Here is a 17,698-nt window from a genome sequence, read left to right as displayed (position 1 = left end):
GCCCAGCTTAGGTCACATACCTGTCCTCACACCAGTCTCCGTGACAGTGGATGGAATGCTGGATGGGACAGCAGACTTGGGTCTCGTGCCCACAGCCGGAGCTAGAGTTGGGTCATCCCCACCCAGGCCACGTGGACTGAGTGAGGGAGAGGTGGCCTCCCAAGGAGACCCAGAGCCCATTACCCAGAGGAGGACGGAAGAGACACGGGGTGGGCCAAAGTGACAGGTGTCCACTGCCTATGGAACCCATCTAGATCAGGAGCAACGTGTGGGAGAGTCCACGTGCTGGCCCTTGGGTGATGTACGTCCCTGTACAACTCACTCACCATTCTGTTGATTTCCTTCATTCCTTCCATAGATCTTCTGTGCACATATCTTCTCTTTCGTGCAGTGGTTCAGGCATATTATCATTCAATGACATGACAGCAAGTGAATTAGAATGTCCAAGTGTAAAGAAGAGGTCATTGCGCTTTGTTCGCTTTTCTTTCCGGTGGGTTTTTCAGAACCCACTGATTTTTCTGGCTTGTAGAAGCTGAGCTGGCATGACAGTGTGTGGACAGTCATTCAATACATATTGGTTGATGTTTAGAACAAGAGCAAGAGTGGAGACTTCTTTTGTTCTTGGGGTTCTTGGTGCCGCTGTTGCTTTTAGCCCTTATAGTTTCCATCCCTGGGGACACGTTAATTATCCTTGGTTTGGTGACAAATAGAAACAACATAGCCAGGCATTTTTAAGTCAATTTTTAAGGAAGTTTAAGGCTGGAGCATTGATTTTGATCATTGTGATTTCATCACAGACTATTTAATGAATGCATAGTACCTATGTAACAAGTTCCAAATCGCTTTCTTCGAAGGGGATGAAATTTAGCAAACTTTTCTTGGTGGCCAAGAATGTGGCCACTGCAAACTGGCTCCAGAGAGGAAATATAAGCAGGAAATCCTCACGTAGACGCCACTACCTATGTATAATTTGGAACTGGATTCCAAAGACTGACTTCCCAAGAATTTGGGGTATGTGGGAAGGGTATCTTTGTTCCCCCTCAAGAGCAGACATAAAGGTTCATTGTGTCTCTTTGAAATTTTTCTTTACTGTTTCCCCCTGTTCTTCATTTATCCTCTAGTCTAAGGTTCAACAATAAGTGCTTGAGATGGTTTTTACTGTGTGTCTAACAAGCTCACATAAAACCTAATGACATAAATAATCGTCAGCTATAACTGAGGTCTCTTGCCTCTTTTCCCCAGTGTCTGTTATAAAGGAAGGGCATGTAAGCGTGCATGTGTGCACATGCACACATGCACACACACACACACATGCACTCTCTTAAAATTTCCCATAAAACCCCACTTTTGAAATTATCCAGGATCTCCTTGAGTGGTTGGCTCCAAATTCCAGAGCCTCAAGAGATTTATATATTACCGAAAGATCATGCTCGTTCTCTGCATTGCCTGGATACAGTATCCTGATGCTCTTCTCCACCCCCAGCCCCCAGCCCAGTCTTCACTGACATGTATTAACAGTCATATGAAGTCCCGACAATTTACAGATGATTGCAGGGCAATTTGCTGGTGTAGAGGGCAAAATCTGAACATACGATGTTACTCAAGAGAAAAGACAAATTGGTAGTGGTTGCTTAAGGACTTTTTTCTTTTCAGACTTTTAAGTATAATGCAGATTATCTGAAAAGATAACTGGACAGACATTGGAGCTCCTGTCTCACAGGCCTTTGGACTCTAGGGCTTACACCAGTGGGGCCCAACCCCTCCAGAGTCCCCCTACCCCTAGTTCTCAGGCCTTAAGTCTCAGACTGAATTATACCACTGACTTTCCTGGTTTTCCAGCTTGCAAACAACAGATTGTGGGACTTTGTGACCTCTATAACTGCATGAGCCAGTTACTATCATAAATCTCTTCATACACATACACACACACACACACACACACACACACACACAAATGTATCCTGTTGGTTCTGTTTCTTGGGAGAACACTGACTAATACACCATGGGTCAAAGAAAAGAAAAGGAAAATTTAAAAGTATTTTGAATGTAACGAAAATGAAAACACAACATGTCCAAAATTCATAGACTGTCATTTAAAGCAGTATGTAAAGGGAAATTTATAGCACAAATGCTTGTGTTAGAGAAGAAGAATAATTTCAAGCGAAACACCTCATCTTCCACCTTAAGAAACTAGAAAAAGAAGAGCAGATTATCCTCAAAGTAAAAAGAAGAAAGGAAACAATAAAGACCAGAATGGAAATCAATGAAATGCAAAAACAGAAAATAGGCTAATACAGGAAAAAAGAGAGAAGACACAAGTTGCAAATAAAATGAGAGCAGTGACATCTCTACAGACCCTACAGATATTAAAAGGATAGTAATGCAATTTTGTGAACAACATCTTGCCAATAAATTCAACAACTTAGATGAAATGGACAAATTCCTTACAGGGCAAAAACTTCCAAAACCCCCTCAAGAAGAAATAGATGACCTAAACAGACCTATATTTTTAATAGACCTATATCTATTAAATAAACTGAATTTTTATTAGAAATCTTCCCACAAAGAAATCACCAGGTCCTGGTGGCCTCACTGATTAAATCTACCAAACATTTAAGTAAGAAATACCAATTATATGCCAATTTTTTAAGAAAACTGAAGAGGAAAGAATACTTTCTAACTTATTCTATGAGGTCAGCATTACCCTGATGCCAAAATTAGGCAAAGACATTATAAGAAAAGGAAACTATAGACCAATATCCCTCATAACAAAATTTCTAAACAAAATATTTAGCAAATCAAGTCCAACAATAAACAAAATAAGGATAATACATTATGACCAAGTGGGATTTATCCCAAGGATGTACAGTTGGTTTAAAATTTGAAAATCAATATAATTTGCCATATTAACTAACTGGAAAGAAAAAAAAAAGATATCTCAGTAGATGCAGAGAAAGTATTTGACAAAATTTATCATCTGTTTCTGATAAAATTCCAAATTAGGAGTAGAAGGGAACTTTCTTTATTAGAAAAAGACATGTTATGGACTGAACGTTTGTGTCCCCCTCCAGATTCATATGTTGAAGTCCTATTCCCCAAGGTGATGGTATTTGGAGGTGGGGATCTTTGGGAGGTAATTAGGTCATGAGGATGGAGCCCTCATGTATGGGGTTAGCACTGTTATAAGAAGAGACACCCAGGGCTCCTGGGTGTCTCAGTCAGTTAAGCGTCCAACTTTGGCTCAGGTCATGATCTCAATGGTTCGTGAATTTGAGCCCCGCGTCAGGCTCTGAGCTGACAGCTCAGAGTCTGAAGCCTGCTTCAAATTCTGTGTCTCCCTCTCTCTCTGCCCCTCCCCTGCTCTCTGTCTCTATTTCTCTCAAAAATAAATAAACATTTGTTAAGAAATTTAAAAAAAAAGAGACACAAGAAAGATAACATGTCTCTTCTCCACCATATGTGGATATGGCAAGAAGGCAAGAAAACCAGAAAGAAGCTCTGACTAGGAACAAAATCGGCCAGTTCCTTGATCTTGGACTTCCCAGCCAACAGAACTGTGAGAAATAAATCTTTACTGTTTAAGCCATCCAGTCTGTGACCTATTTGTCATAGCAGCCCAAACTGACTAAAGTAGGATAGCTGCAAAGTGAGCTACCCACAAGATCAGAAACAAGACAAAGATGTCCACTCTTACCAATTCTATTCAGCATTGTACTAAAGATTCTAGCCAGTGCAATAAGGCAAGAAAAATAAATTAAAATCTCCATATTGGATATGAAACAAAACTTCATAAAGGGAGAAGAAGTAAAATGACATGATCACCTAAGTAAAAAATTGGATAGAATTTATTAAAAAGCTAGAACTAAAAAGTAAGTTTAGTGGGGCACCTGGGTGGCTCAGTTGGTTAAGTGTCCAACGTTAAGTCAGGTCATGATCTCACTGTTTGTGGGTTTGAGCCCCACATCAAGCTCTGCCCTGTCAGTGTAAAGCCTGTTTGGGATTCTTTCTCTCCGTCTTGCTCTTCTTCTTCCTGACTTACTCTCTCTTTCTCTCTCTTTCAAAATAAATAAAAATAAAATTAAAATAATAAATTATTTTTAAAAATAAATAAAAAGTGAGTTTAGCAAAGTTTCAGACTACTAAGTGAACGTATGAACGTGAGTTCTATTTCTATATAGTGACAACAAACAGTGGGAAATAGAATAGTTTTACATGCCATTTACATACAGTGTTATCAAAAAAATATGGAATGCTTGGGGATAAATCTGACAAAAGATATGCAAGAGTTGTACACTTAAAACTACAAAGTTCTACTGAGAGAAGTTAAGACTTTAGTCAGTAGAAAGATACACCTTGTTCACAGCTCAGATTTAATATTGTTAAGATGTCAGTTCTCCACAAATTGATCTATATATTTAACACAATCTCTGTCAACATCCCACTCGTTTCTAGAGATTGGCGAGCTGATTCTGAACTTCATATGGAAATACAAAGGACCTAGAATAGCCTCAACAGCTCTGATATAGAAGAACAAAGTTTGAAGGCTAACACTACCTGATTTTAAGACTCATTACAGAGCCACAGTAATCACAACATACGGTTTTGATAGACAAGTGTATCAATGAACCAGAATAGAGATTGCAGAAATAAACCCACATGTATATGGACAAGTGATTTTTTTTGACAAAGTTTCAAAGACAATTCAGTGGAGAAAGGATAATCTTCTCAAAAAAAGATTCTCTAACAACTGGATATCTATGTTCAGAAAAACTCAATCCGTACCTCACATGACATTAAAAAAAAAAGTTGCATATGGGGTGCCTGGGTGGCTCAGTTGGTTAAGCGTCTGACTTCAGCCAGGTCATCATCTCATGGTTCATGAGTTCAAGTCCCGCGTTGGACTCTGTGCTGATAGCTTGGAGCCTGGAGCCTGTTTCAGATTCTGTGTCTCCTTCTCTCTCTGCCCCTCCCCCGTTCATGCTCTGTCTCTCTCTCTCTCTCTCTCTCAAAAAATGAATAAATGTTAAAAAAATTTTTTTAAGTTGCATAGAATAGACTATAGACCAGGGTCACCTGGGTGGCTCGGTCAGTTGAGTGTCTGGCTCTTGATTTAGGCTCAGGTCATGATCCCAGAGTTGTAGGATCGAGCCCTGTAGAGCCCTGTATCGCCCAGCATGCTCTCTCTCTGCCCCTCTTCCCAACTCATGTTATGTCTCTAAAATTAAAAATTAAAAAAAGAATAGACCATAGGCCTAAGTATAAAACCCTAAAACATCTATAGAAAACAGGAGAAAAATCTTTGTGACTTTGGGTGAGGCAAAGAGTTCTCATATATGACACCAAAAACATCCAAAAATGAGGTGGATATATATTGGACTTCATGAAAATTTAAAACTTTTGCTCTTTAAAAAACACTGTCAGGAGAATGAAAAGACAAACCACCGTGTGGGAAAAAAATAATTGCAAAGCATGTATCTGATAAAGTAAGTTGTATTAGAGTCCTCCAAAGAAACAACCAGTAGGAGAGAAACATAAGACGAAATTTATTATAAGAAGTAGCTCAGATCAGCAAATCCCATGATTTGCCTTCTGCCAGCTGGAGAACCGGGAAAGCCAGTAGTGCAATTCAGTCTGAGCAAAAAGGCCTGAGAACCAGGAGCCCTAGTGCCTGAGGCAGGAAAAGGTGGACATCCCAGCTCAAGAAGAGAGAGAATTCACCCTTCCTCTGCCTTTGTGTTCTGTTTGGGCCCCAGTGGAATGGGTGACCGCCCCCTACCCCCACACTGGTGACGACAGATCTCTCCTCAGTCTACTGACTCAAATGCTAGTCTCTTCTGGACACATCCTCCTTGACACACCCAGAAATAATGTTTTACCAGCTCTCTGGGCATCACTTAGCCCATCGACTCGACACACAAAATTAACCATCACATATATGGATGCAGAATATATAAGGAATCCTCAAAACCGAAGACTAAGAGAACAAACAACTCAATAATGAAATGGACCAAATGTTTGAGCAGATGCTTTACCAAAGAAGATACAGGGATGGCCAAAAAAAAAAAAAAAAGGTACACAATTACATAATTAAGAGGCTGATCATTAGTCATTAAAGAGGTGCAAATCCACAAGGAGGGACCACTGCATGCCCCTTGGAATGGCTGTAATCACCAAGACTGACCTTACCAAAGGGTGGCAAGGATGTGGAGCAGGTAGAACTCTCTCACCTGCTGGTGGGAATGTGAAATGGCACAACCCCTTTGGAAAACAATTCAGCGGTTTCCTAAAAAGTCCGACACAGACTCACCATACAACCTCGTCGTCACGCTGGTAAAAAGAAAGCTTACGTCCATACGGAGATTGACGTGTGAATGTTCATAGCAGCTCTGTTCCGTCCCCAAACTAGAATCAACCCACATGTCCGTCCACAAGTGACCAAAGTCCAAGCGTGATATATCTGTACAAGAGAATAGTACTCAGCAACACAAAGGAATGAACGATCAGTATACATAAACAACATGGACCGAATCGCAAGATGATATTCTGGCTGAAAGAAGCCAGGCAAAAAAAGAATATATACCGTGTGATTCCATTTGTTTAAAACTCCAGAAAAAGCAAATTAATTCCTAGCAAGACAAAGTGTATCAGTGGATGCCTGGGAAGTGGAGTAGGAGGGAGAGGTCACAAAGAGATTAATAAGGAGCATCTTGGAGGTCCTGTAAAAGCGTGAGAAGGAAGAAAGGAAAAAAGTGAAATGACTCCAAGGAAGGTTTACATAAATTGCTCAGACTGTGACCTTCAACCTCGACCCTTCATTCTCAAGAATGTAGAAAGTTGGGAAAGGGGCTGCTTCTTTGGGATCGGGGAAAGGGGTACTCCTAATACAGTGGCTTCCCCCACACCTTATTTAGACAGTTCTTAGATGCCTGGCATTTTCCCTCTTTTTAAATCATATCTGCCTGGATTTTGATGGGCTCAACAGGTGTTTTCTAAGCCCCCATAGCCTTAGAACCACCAAGTGAATCCGGATAAACCTTATTTATGACTCGTAAGCACCTGTGAACTTATCTACTGCCTGTTCCCCACCCTCCCGAAGAAAGTCTGCTTGCTCGATATTCAGGAATCTCTAATGCTGTGTCTTAGAACTGTTGGGGAGTTGGGGGTGGCCCCACAGTCCTGACAACTCAAAACCAAATCTTTTCTGATCATGTCCTTAGTCTGCTAAGAAGTTTTATAAATATTAAATAAACCAAGTTCAGCCCCTTGGGTTTTGGAGGGAAATAGTCCTTCCAGGGTAGGAAAAAAAAAAAAAATCAGTCCATTGCCAAGTCTTTTTAGACAAAAGCATTTTCCTCCTAATGATCCAAGAACTGGCGATTATGGAAGGAGAGATGAGATCCACGGGATGCATCTGGGAACTAAAACAAGCAGCTCTAAAACGAGAGCGCGGGAGGGGGTGTCCTGTAAGGTTCCACGCCGGTTCCCGCTTCTGTCCCTCTCGCCACGAGGGCTGGCCCGCCCACACTTTGGTTCTGCCTTTACCGCTGGTTTTGCAGGGTGACGCGAACTGACATCATCCCACTTTGTGAGTGAAAGGAAGTCACTACGCTTTCATAAAAAGCCACGTATTTCAAACTCCTGTGCTTAACACACAGCCTGGATGCCGGCTTTGGGACCTGGGTCCCGGGAGGGTGTGCTGCTCACTCATGCGGGGCTGGCGGACAGTGGCCTGAGGGCGTGAGTGCGGCAGCCTCTCTGTGCAGAAGCACCACCTGAATGAAAGCAGCAGGTGATGCCCCCTGCCCTGCACCTCCTCACCGACCCCCACGTGTGTGTGGATGAAGCCAGAACTCGGTTCAGATCATTTCCTCACCGCCCTAAGTGCAGCCCCGTGTCGGGTGCTTTCGTGGATGTCCTCTCCCTAATTCTCAAATCCACAAACGTCTTGACAAGTGAAGCTTTAAAGGGCTTGCTTTTTTAAAAAAAATTTTATAGGTTTTTTAAATTTATTTTGGAGACAGAAACAGCGCAAGTGGGGGAGGGGCAGAGAGAGGGAGACACAGAATCCAGAGCAGGCTGCAGGCTCCGAGCTGTCAGCACAGAGCCCGACGCGGGGCTCGAACTCATGAACCGTGAGATCATGACCTGAGCCCAAGTCGGAAGCTTAACCCACTGAGCCGCCCAGGCGCCCCAGGGGCTTGCTTTTAATAGAGAATGGAGCAGGCCACATAGGGAGAGCAGCGGCATAGAGAATGCTCCCCACACACTCCGTTTCACCCCAAGTTGGGGGTGAGGGGGGTGTTCAAGATAGAAGAGTTTGCCGCCCTGCTCCACGCAGATACTGACTTTCTTCCTTCTGTTCGTCTGGGGAGCCTCAGGCTTCGGGATAGAGCGAGTTGCAAACACTGTGGATACAGCTCCCCCAGTGGCCCACCCTCACTCCCCTAGATTCTGCTCAGGTGTCCCCTCATCCGCAAGGCCCTCCCTGACTGGCCCCATACCCGTTAGTGACCACCCAGCTCTCCCCGTCCCCAGCCCATTTGCTAATTCTCGGTAACACACGGCCCCACCTGGCACGCTACATACTCACTCACTTGTCCGTCTAATGCACCTCTCCTGTCTCTAGAAGCTGAGTGCTGTGAGAACCAGTACCTGAAACTCTGCCCACTCAGTGCATCTTCGCTCGATGAGTGAATGATTCTGAATAGGCAGCCTGAGGGACCCTGTGCTGCCTTTGGGACCTACCACTGTCGGTTCTGGTGTGATACTTCCTGGGAGGCGACACTCAGCAAAGCTTCTGATGTGTCCACCCTTCCCTTTCCGACACCAGGCGAATACAACACACACGACGGACCTTCCACGCCGGCAAAGGAGGGAGACGCGGACAGGCCGCACCGGGCCTCCGACGGGAAGCTCCGAGGCCGGTCAAAGCAGAGCAGCGACCCCTCCCCAGCGGGGGACAGTGAGATCGAGGTAACTCCAGACTGCCTGTTTGACTTGATGGATGTAATCTCCAGCCGTGGCCGGAACGAGAGGCTGGGGGGCAGAGTTGTGTCCACGCACACAGCGGGGCTCTGGGTTCACAAAGCTCAGTAACAGAACAGGACCCTTGAGGGGAAAGGAGAGAATTGCGGGGGCCGTCAGGAAGCGCCGTGGACTGTCCGGGCTAGGAAAAGTCACCCTGGGGATAGTAAACAACTCTGGTAGACAGCCGCAGAATCACCTGGAGGCCTGTGAAAACCCAGCTTTCGGGGTCCCACCCGCAGTTTCCAATTTAGTAGATTGGGGGCGGGGCCTGAGAACTGGCATTTCCAGGGCATTTCCAGGGCATTCCCAGATGATGCTGATGCTACAGGTTGGGGAGCACACTCTGAAAGGCCCTGGTGAAGACACCAGTGGGCAGAGAACCTTCCCAGCTGGGTCAGAGGGTTCTTAGCCTACTACGTATTACTGTCAGCTGGTGTGCTCTTTAAAATACAGGTGCCCTGGCCCCATCCCAGACTAATTAAATGTACATTGCAAGAGAGTTCTAGAAGTTCCCCTCGTGGCTCTGCTATGGCTTGAGGATTTACCTATCAGGAGACAGGAGGCTGGCTCAGCTTGCATCATTTCCACGATTCTGAGTTTCATAGAAGGTTCTTCGAACCGTCCTTCTCAAGCTGCATCCCAGATCAATTAAATCCAATTCCCGGAGGGAGGGACCCAGGCATCGGTATTTTAAAGCTCCCCAGGTTATTTCCAGAGTGCAGCCCCAGCTGGTCTAAGGGATGTGCCAGTCTTTACTGTAACAAAGCCAAGCGTAGGATCGATCACTGGTCACCCGCTGGCATTTTCGCAAACAAACAAAAAAGAACAGCATACATGAGAGAAGGGAAAGGGTACTAGTGGGGACAGAGGAAAAACAGATGCCCAAAAAACAGATGGAAGCAACTGACAGATATCTAGGGAGAAAAAAAAAAAAACAAAAAACGGGCAGGTTCGTTAGTTTGTACTTTGCAAAAGGCAGAAATAATAGGAGGGCCGATCTATTGGCTTGAGTGTGCCATGGGTATATGGGTAGTATTGGCAGAGTCTGGGTCCGGGCCAAGAAATTGAAATGTAGCGTCATCCCATCTCTGTTCATAGTCCTGTACAATTTATGCAGCAGCCACAAGGCTCAGCCCACAAACTCAAATGTGCTGAGAAATACAATTTTCATCATCTCCTTAAAGTCATTGTGATTTTGACTCTGAGTCCCCATGCCATCAGGACGGTAAGAAATGAAGTGTCAGGGGGGGGGGGGGGGGGGGGGGGGGGGCTTCTACCTGGAATTGTATGAGAATCTCAGGGCTCAGGTGGTCTCAGAACAGAGTAAGAACCTGTAACGGCCAGGATTCGAGGTGATGGCTGCTTCCTTCCTCGTTGTCAGTACCTGCCGTGGCCCGTGAGAGCCCAGCCCTTCTCTGGCATGTCCGTGCCATACATTGGGCGTTGAAATCCTCGTCGAGGACCAGAACCTTGGAGCATGAGATACAATCCTTTGGTTGCAAGCAACAGAAACCAGTTCTGGTTACTTAAGCAAATGCGAATTTACCGGGAGGGCACAACAACATGGAGGGGGGAAGTGATAAAACCAAGGTTGGAAACAGCCGTAACAAAGACCAAGGAATCTAGGGAACCTTCCGGGTGCCGGCCCCTGCTGGAGAGTAAACCACGTGCGGTTCTAACGCCAGTTCACTCAATGTCTGATTCCAAGGAGACAGCCTCCACTGGCCTGACTCGGGTCTTGGGCTCACCCTTGATCGACAGCCCCACCAAGACAACAGAAAAGAAAACCAGGGTGCTCTTATCAGACAGGGACGGATGCTGGGGGCCCAAGCACAAATGGCCGCCACCAGGGGATTTGAGATGTAGCCAGCGTTCGCTGGTAGGGCCTGTTTATGGCCAGCGTCTGTTCCGGCTGTCCCAGAAGGTGCTGCGTATTTTGAATACCACTCTCGTCTCCTCCCCTTGGTCAGCAGCCTGAGGTATTCCAGAACTTGACCCCCTGCGGACCCGCCACAGAGCAAGCGTTCCCACTGCTCATGGGAGCACTCTTGGGCCAAGGGATTTGTTCTTGCTTTTCCTCTAATTCTTAGAGCCCTCTCCTTCCAACACCGAGGAGACTTTACAGCATCCCCTCAGCAGGACTTGGGCCTTTGCAAAAGACTAGAAGAGAATTTGTGTGCCTCCGCTCGTCCTTCGGTTTCCTGCCTCCCATTTTCCCGAGGGTTTCCTACAGCTTCAAGTTGCGGGATCTGTGGAAATCACAGGGTGGCACACACACGAATGTCTTGTTGTTGTTGTTGTTGTTTCTACTATTCGGTCACTTAACACGGCTTCTGCTCTTGGTGGGGGTGGAGAGACATTTTCCACTGAACTGAGAAGGCAGTGGGGGTGGCATGGAAGTCAGGGATTACGGGGCGACGTTATTCTGGAAACAGCTGCTTCTCGATTCCAGAGGAAAGTACCACTGGGCGAGAGCCGTTGAAAAGGTGTGAGCTGTGTTTCACTTCTGTGCTTAATGTCAGCATGGAGGGTTAGCACCACATCGCACCTCCTAAGGCTTTGGCAGTTTTGCTAATGACTGAAGCCCACGAGAGAGAAACGATGTGGGAGAAGTGGAAAGGAGGGAAATTCTGAGCGTATATTAGTTAAACTCCATCGACCGCAGGTGCCAGAACCCCACGTGAGCTAGCTTAAGTGGAAAAGCAGAATTTATTTTAGGGATACAGAGATTCTCTACCCCAAGGTGGGAAGAGCAGAGCATCAGCAGGATGCTGGAACCAGAAGGAAAACAGAGCAAGGAAGAGCGTGTGCGCCTTCTCTCCGCACGCACTACAGTGCAGGTGCCCGGATGCCCAACCGTAGTGTCTTCAGCCCGCACAGGCGCTGGTTCCTGGGCTCTGCCCTCCTCCAGCCTCCCTCTGTTTCCGTCTGAAACCAGGTCCTGGCAAAGTGTGGGGTGGTCTTTCCATCTCTCACCCCTCTCTGCCGCGCTCCCTGCAGACTGGCCCTCCCTGCCCTTCAGATGGTGCGGCCTCCAACAGCCACTCAAAGATGGTGAATGTCTTTCTGGGTTCTGATTTCAAGTTTCCAAGGAAAAGCCCCTGGCCCAGTTGGGATTGGGGCTCTCTCTGGCCCAAACCATGATGGGCTAGGGGGGAGGGTCACTGCAAAACAGCCACCCGGAACTTACCCACCAAGGATCTAAGGCAGGGGAACAGAGTGGTAGGGAGGGGGGCAGACTTTCTTCTTCAGAGGCTATGTTGTAGATAAATGAAAGGGGTCTGCATTCAGTTTGAAAATACTCACTGATTTTTTTTTTTTAATTCCCTTACCAAAATCTCTCGCTTTAACTGATCCGACTAAGTTCATTTATTTTTTTTAAGTTCATTCATTTATTTTTGAGAGAGAGAGAGCTTGCATAAGCAAGGGAGGGGCACAGAGAGAGAGGAAGACACAGAATCTGAAAACAAGCTCCAGGCTCTGAGCTGTCAGCACAGAGCCTGACATGGGGGTCGAGCTCACTAACCATGAGATCATGACCTGAGCCAAAGTCAGACGTTTAACTAACCAGCCACAGTGGCTCCTGATCCATTGAGTTCAGATAAATTAGGACTTAGCCATTGAAACCCAGAAGCCCTCCTTAAAAACAATAGTTTTCAAATCTCTTTTTTTTTCCATGACCCATAATAACTATACTTAATACTGTGACATACACACACATAAATGTAACTAGACCAAAAAACTCACAAAATCACACTCAGATCTGCCAAGTGCCTTGAAAACCCTTGCACTAACTGACCTTTTCCTCCTAGAGACCGCCCTTCTGTTAAAAGCATGGCGAATGCCCATGTTTAAATTAAGTACAGCCATTCAGGGGCACCTGGGTGGCTCAGTCGGTTGGGCGGCCAACTTCGGCTCAGGTCATGATCTCACGGTCCGTGAGTTCGAGCCCCGCGTCGGGCTCTGTGCTGACCGCTCAGAGCCTGGAGCCTGTTTCAGATTCTGTGTCTCCCTCTCTCTCTGACCCTCCCCCGTTCATGCTCTGTCTCTCTCTGTCTCAAAAATAAATAAACGTTAAAAAAAATTTTTTTTAAGTATAGCCGTTCACCTCCAGAGAAGTTTCAAGGGTGCCCCATTCAAGATGACAGACTGAGTAGGTGCATCGGGCCCCCTGCTACCAACACCAGCTACACACGCAGTCAGTCAGGCCCTTTGCCCTTAAAGACCGTGATCACCAGAAAAATGACGGAAAGCAACAGTGTGAAAGATAAGGGCCAGAATAAGTTAATAGGATACATGACAGGTAATTTAAAAAACAGAAAAGAACTTTGGAAAACTCTCAGCAGTTTTCTTATAAAGATCCAGGGAGCTCTTGCGTCTATAAAATAAGCAGTGGGGGCTGTTCGGAAGGAAATACTCAGAGACAAAGAGTCATCGGAAATTTTTAAATGACAGAATCAGAAGTTTAATAGAAGGGTTGGAAGAAAACGTTTAAGAAATCTCCCAGAACACAGATCAAAAAGACAAAATTCTAGAAAATATTTTTTCTTAAAGTACAAGCAGTATCAATCAAAAAAGTCTAATTTGACTGTCTTCATGTAAAGAAATAAGATCAAAAATGCGTAGGTGCTGAACAGTATGAATGAAGAAAGACCATACCTAGGTTTATCCTCACGGAACTTGAGGACTGCATGTATAAAGAAAAGATCTTAAAATATCCCAGAGAAAGGGCCCAAATGTCCATCACTGATGAATGGATAAAGAAGATGTGGTTTATATATACAATGGAATACTACTTGGCAATGAGAAACCATGGAATCATGCCATTTTTAACAGTGTGGATGGTACCGGAAGGTATTATTGCAGAGTGAAATAAGTCAGTCAGAAAGACAGATGTCATGTTTTCATTCATACGTGGAACTTGAGAAACTTAGCAGAAGACCATGGGGGAAGTGAATGGGAAAAAATGAGTTACAAACAGAGAGGGAGGGAGGAGAACCATAAGAGACTTTTAAATACAGAGAACAAACTGAGGGCTGATGGTACAGGAGCAGGGGAGAGGGGAAAATGGGTGAGGGGCATTGAGGAAGGCACTCGTTGGGACGAGCACTGGGTGTTGTATGTAAGCGATGAATCACGGGAATCTACCCCCAAAACCAAGAGCACACTGTCCACACTGTGTGTTAGCCAACTTGACAATAAATGATACTAAAAATAAATAAATACGATAAAAGATGGACGAGGAAAAAAAATGAAAATAAAATATCCACAAGAGTGAAAAAGCAAAACCTACGAAGGACTAAAGATTCATGAAACATTACACTCCCCGTCGGTCACACGGGACACTATGAGATAATGGAGGAATTCTTTCAAACATCCAGAGGACTTTATTTTCCAATTGGAATTCTGTACCCACAGGTACCATAGAGCAAAATGAAGATAGATCAGAAAGGTAGGAATTCAGCACGGTTGCTTTCCAGACACCCTTTCAGAAGAAGCAGCTTCAGGATCTACTCAAGCAAAACAAGGAAGAAAACCAAGAGAGACCTGGGTTCCAGGAAACAGTCGATCTCGTCCGGAAATGCAGTATCAGGAAGTCTCAGGATGCTACCTATGCAGCAAGCCTGAAGATGACCCAGGCCACATTGGAGCATTCTGTCACTGAGGATGAACCTCTTTGCTACAGCGGGTGTGGCCGAATTTGAGACTCTAACGAAAGCACATCATTGGAGACAGAAATTAAAGCAGTTCATAAACTCCTGCAAAAACAAAAAGTTATTCCAGACAGGCACGGTTCTTCTGTAGAACAAACTGGGATATGGCGTGGTTTTTAATCGGGAAGGAGCACAGGGAAGGACATGACCTTAGTGGTAGAAACAGTCTCCTGAAAGTGGCTCTGGGGTTAGGACGTTGGACACACGGAGAAGGAGGTGAATCCCAACATGGTACTTGGTTCTGCAGTGAACAGTGATCAGAGATGTGCATGCCCTTTACTGTTTACCAACCTTGAAAATCAACATAGAAACAGAGCACAGAAGATCAAAGTACCTCTATGAAACCGAGCACACGAATCGGTTTATCCACGGTGGGAGTGCAAAAGTAAGCCTAACGCCGCTAAATGACGGAGAGGGGAGGAGGTGGGGGGAAAGGGCGAGAACACAACAACCACCTTCCATGTGAGATTTACTGCGTCAGCCCGGGAGAGTGTCCAAAGCAGATGGTCTTAGAAGTCGAGGGGCTCACCTACGTGAAAAGCGTAAAGTCCTGGAGAAATGCGGGAGATCGCCGTAAGCAAAACCCTCATCTTTCACATTACTAAGTCAAGAGCTGTTGTCTCAAGTCGGCCAGTCAGTAGGTAAAAAGGCATAAGTACGTTACGGAGGTTATCGCCAGAACTGCTAAAAACAGGGGTGTTTAGAAGTAGTCGGGCTTAGGGTGAGCGGGTGAATGTAAAATGGTAGTACTTCATTTTTCCAAATGAGTTATATGATTTTTATTGTTGCTTTTGGACTGAGCTCCTCCACTTTTGAGCTTTTATGTGGAAGGCAGGAACAGGCTTCTTGGTTCTGGCATCTAAGGGTTTGATAGGAGCCCAAAATTGGCCCTCAGAATACACTTTACACGGCTGAAGTTGGATGGGGACCCAGTGACACATCGGTGAGTCACATGTTTTATAACTTAAAGATAATGGTTTTCAAGATTTCTTTCTCCTCCCAGGGAATTGATTTCTGCAGACATTAAGTCAGATGCAAGCAAATCCATTTGTCTTCCTCTTTTTCATCACAGCGTGTGTTCGTGTGGGATTTGGATGAAACGATAATTATTTTTCACTCCTTACTCACCGGGACTTTTGCATCCAGATACGGGAAGGTAAGAATCCATGTTGTGTCTTCTCTCTCTGTTTCTTTTTTTTTTTTTTTTTTTCCCAACATGACAGTCTGTCCAGCTGGTTTGTCCTGGGAATTGTGGGGGCAGTTTATGAGGCGGCTTCTCCAACAAAAGCTACCCCTCTGGGTCAGTCTGGGTTTGAGAGCTCCTATGGAATTTTCCCTCGACATGTGAAGATTTAATTAGCTTCCCCTTCTGTCGTCCCCCATGCCTTTCTTCCAACCCACGAAGCGTTCAGCATCCACTCGATCGGATATAAGCTCTTAGTCTGATACACCGCAGCCAAAAACAGTAATTTTAGCTAAAAAACGAGGCAGAGTGTTTTCCTTGTTCCCTGTTGTTTATCTTAGCATCTCCGGCAGATGAATGTCATCTTCCTTCCGTGTTTCTGAGACGAGGGGCAGGCGTTTTGTCAGCTCCGGCGTGGACCTTCACGACAGCTTAGCAAATCTGTCACCGACAGATTATGTCGGGGAAGCATCCAGTTAGAACTCTGGGCAGATGCTATGGGCTGATCGGTGGTGAATGGAAGAAACCCTGAAACCACCTTCATAATGCGAAAACGAACCCAGCTGCTAAGACCCAAACCCTGCCGATTCTGTGCATCCGTCCTGCGGGCTTCCCGGCAAACCACATGTGGATGCCGTCTCTCCGGGGAGGCAGGTTGGGGGGGGCAGGGGGGTGGAGGGACAGGGATTCAGAGAAAAGCTATCATCTCATCTGAGGTGAGCAACCTGCTGGCAGCTGCGTCCACGCACGGGTAGGAACCGTGAGACTCACCAGCGCCTGGAAAATATTTCTGTTTCTGTTTAGAGGCCAGAAATATGATTTGACATCACCTCATGGCTTTTCCAGCTGCTCGTGTTTTTTATGGGGCTTATAACAAGCTGGATGTGTAATTAGCAAGATAGATTTATCATCTGCCATTATGTTGTAAAGAATATAAAAATGGTGTTGGTGGTGCAGAAATCTCTTGCCACGTAGGAATGCCGTTAATACGTCTAGCAGGGCCTGCGGGAAATCCGACATGCGTTCTTGGACAGAGCACAGCTTAGGCAGAGGGTGGCAGAGTCGAGAACTGCCGAAAGGACACCAGACCGAACTGGCAGGCGTTGCAAAAAGCTGAGCCGTCCCGCAGGGGCTATCGTAGTGGGTTACCCACTAGGTCTGGGCGTTTTAGGATTTTTCCGAACCACCCCGGTAAAGTCACTGCCCCCTGAAAGGCTTGCCTTCACTCGTCTTGCCCTTAGAGACGGCCCCCTGTCAAGCTCTGCGGCTGCGGGTAACAGTCGGGTTCTCGCGGGTTGTGTAGGGCTTTGTCATCATGGGGATGGTTTTTGTGTCTGTGTCTCACCACCGTTCCTGAAACCACGCTGTGGGCGTCCTCGAGACCAGGGCAGAGCCCAGAGCCCATGCCACCTTGTCATCCGTCACTGCCAGCTGCCTCTCTCCAGCCGTACCTCAGCCCAGCCACCTTCACCTCCAGCTGTGGTGCTGGTCCCGTATAGCCGCCTGTAGAGGGACCATCCTACAACACAAACCTGCTCGTGTCACATCCCTCCCAAGGCTGTTTGTGAGCGGGCTCCTGCCCCCCCCTCTGCAGCCCTGTTTCCTGCCTCTCATCCTAAAGTGCTTTCTGTCCTCAAACCAGCCACCTACCCTCCCATCTCTGCTGGGGTTCTCCCAGGAAGGGCCGGATGCCGAGTGGAAGAGTGACATGGGAAGGGAAGGCAGCCCATACAAGTTACCGCTGCAGGTGACCGGGGCTCAGTCCCACCGGGGA

The 17,698-nt window shown here is 46.0% G+C and overlaps 1 protein-coding gene across 3 annotated transcripts in view; it reads left to right on the top strand.

Annotated features, from left to right (window-relative positions):
• The window catches only part of EYA2 (EYA transcriptional coactivator and phosphatase 2), a 257,204-nt gene that overhangs the window by 164,257 nt on the left and 75,249 nt on the right, over nt 1-17,698 (top strand). For all 3 annotated transcript variants that reach the window (XM_049649930.1, XM_049649929.1, XM_049649931.1), the window contains 2 exons: nt 8,831-8,973; nt 15,814-15,897. In XM_049649930.1, the coding sequence (XP_049505887.1) occupies nt 8,831-8,973; nt 15,814-15,897 (227 nt within the window). The remainder of the gene's footprint in view (nt 1-8,830; nt 8,974-15,813; nt 15,898-17,698) is intronic.

Source organism: Panthera uncia (assembly GCF_023721935.1).
Source record: "Panthera uncia isolate 11264 chromosome A3 unlocalized genomic scaffold, Puncia_PCG_1.0 HiC_scaffold_11, whole genome shotgun sequence".
NCBI classification, from domain to species: Eukaryota; Metazoa; Chordata; class Mammalia; order Carnivora; family Felidae; genus Panthera; species Panthera uncia.
Note: the sequence above shows the minus strand (reverse complement) of the source record. Positions and strands in the feature narration are given on the sequence as shown.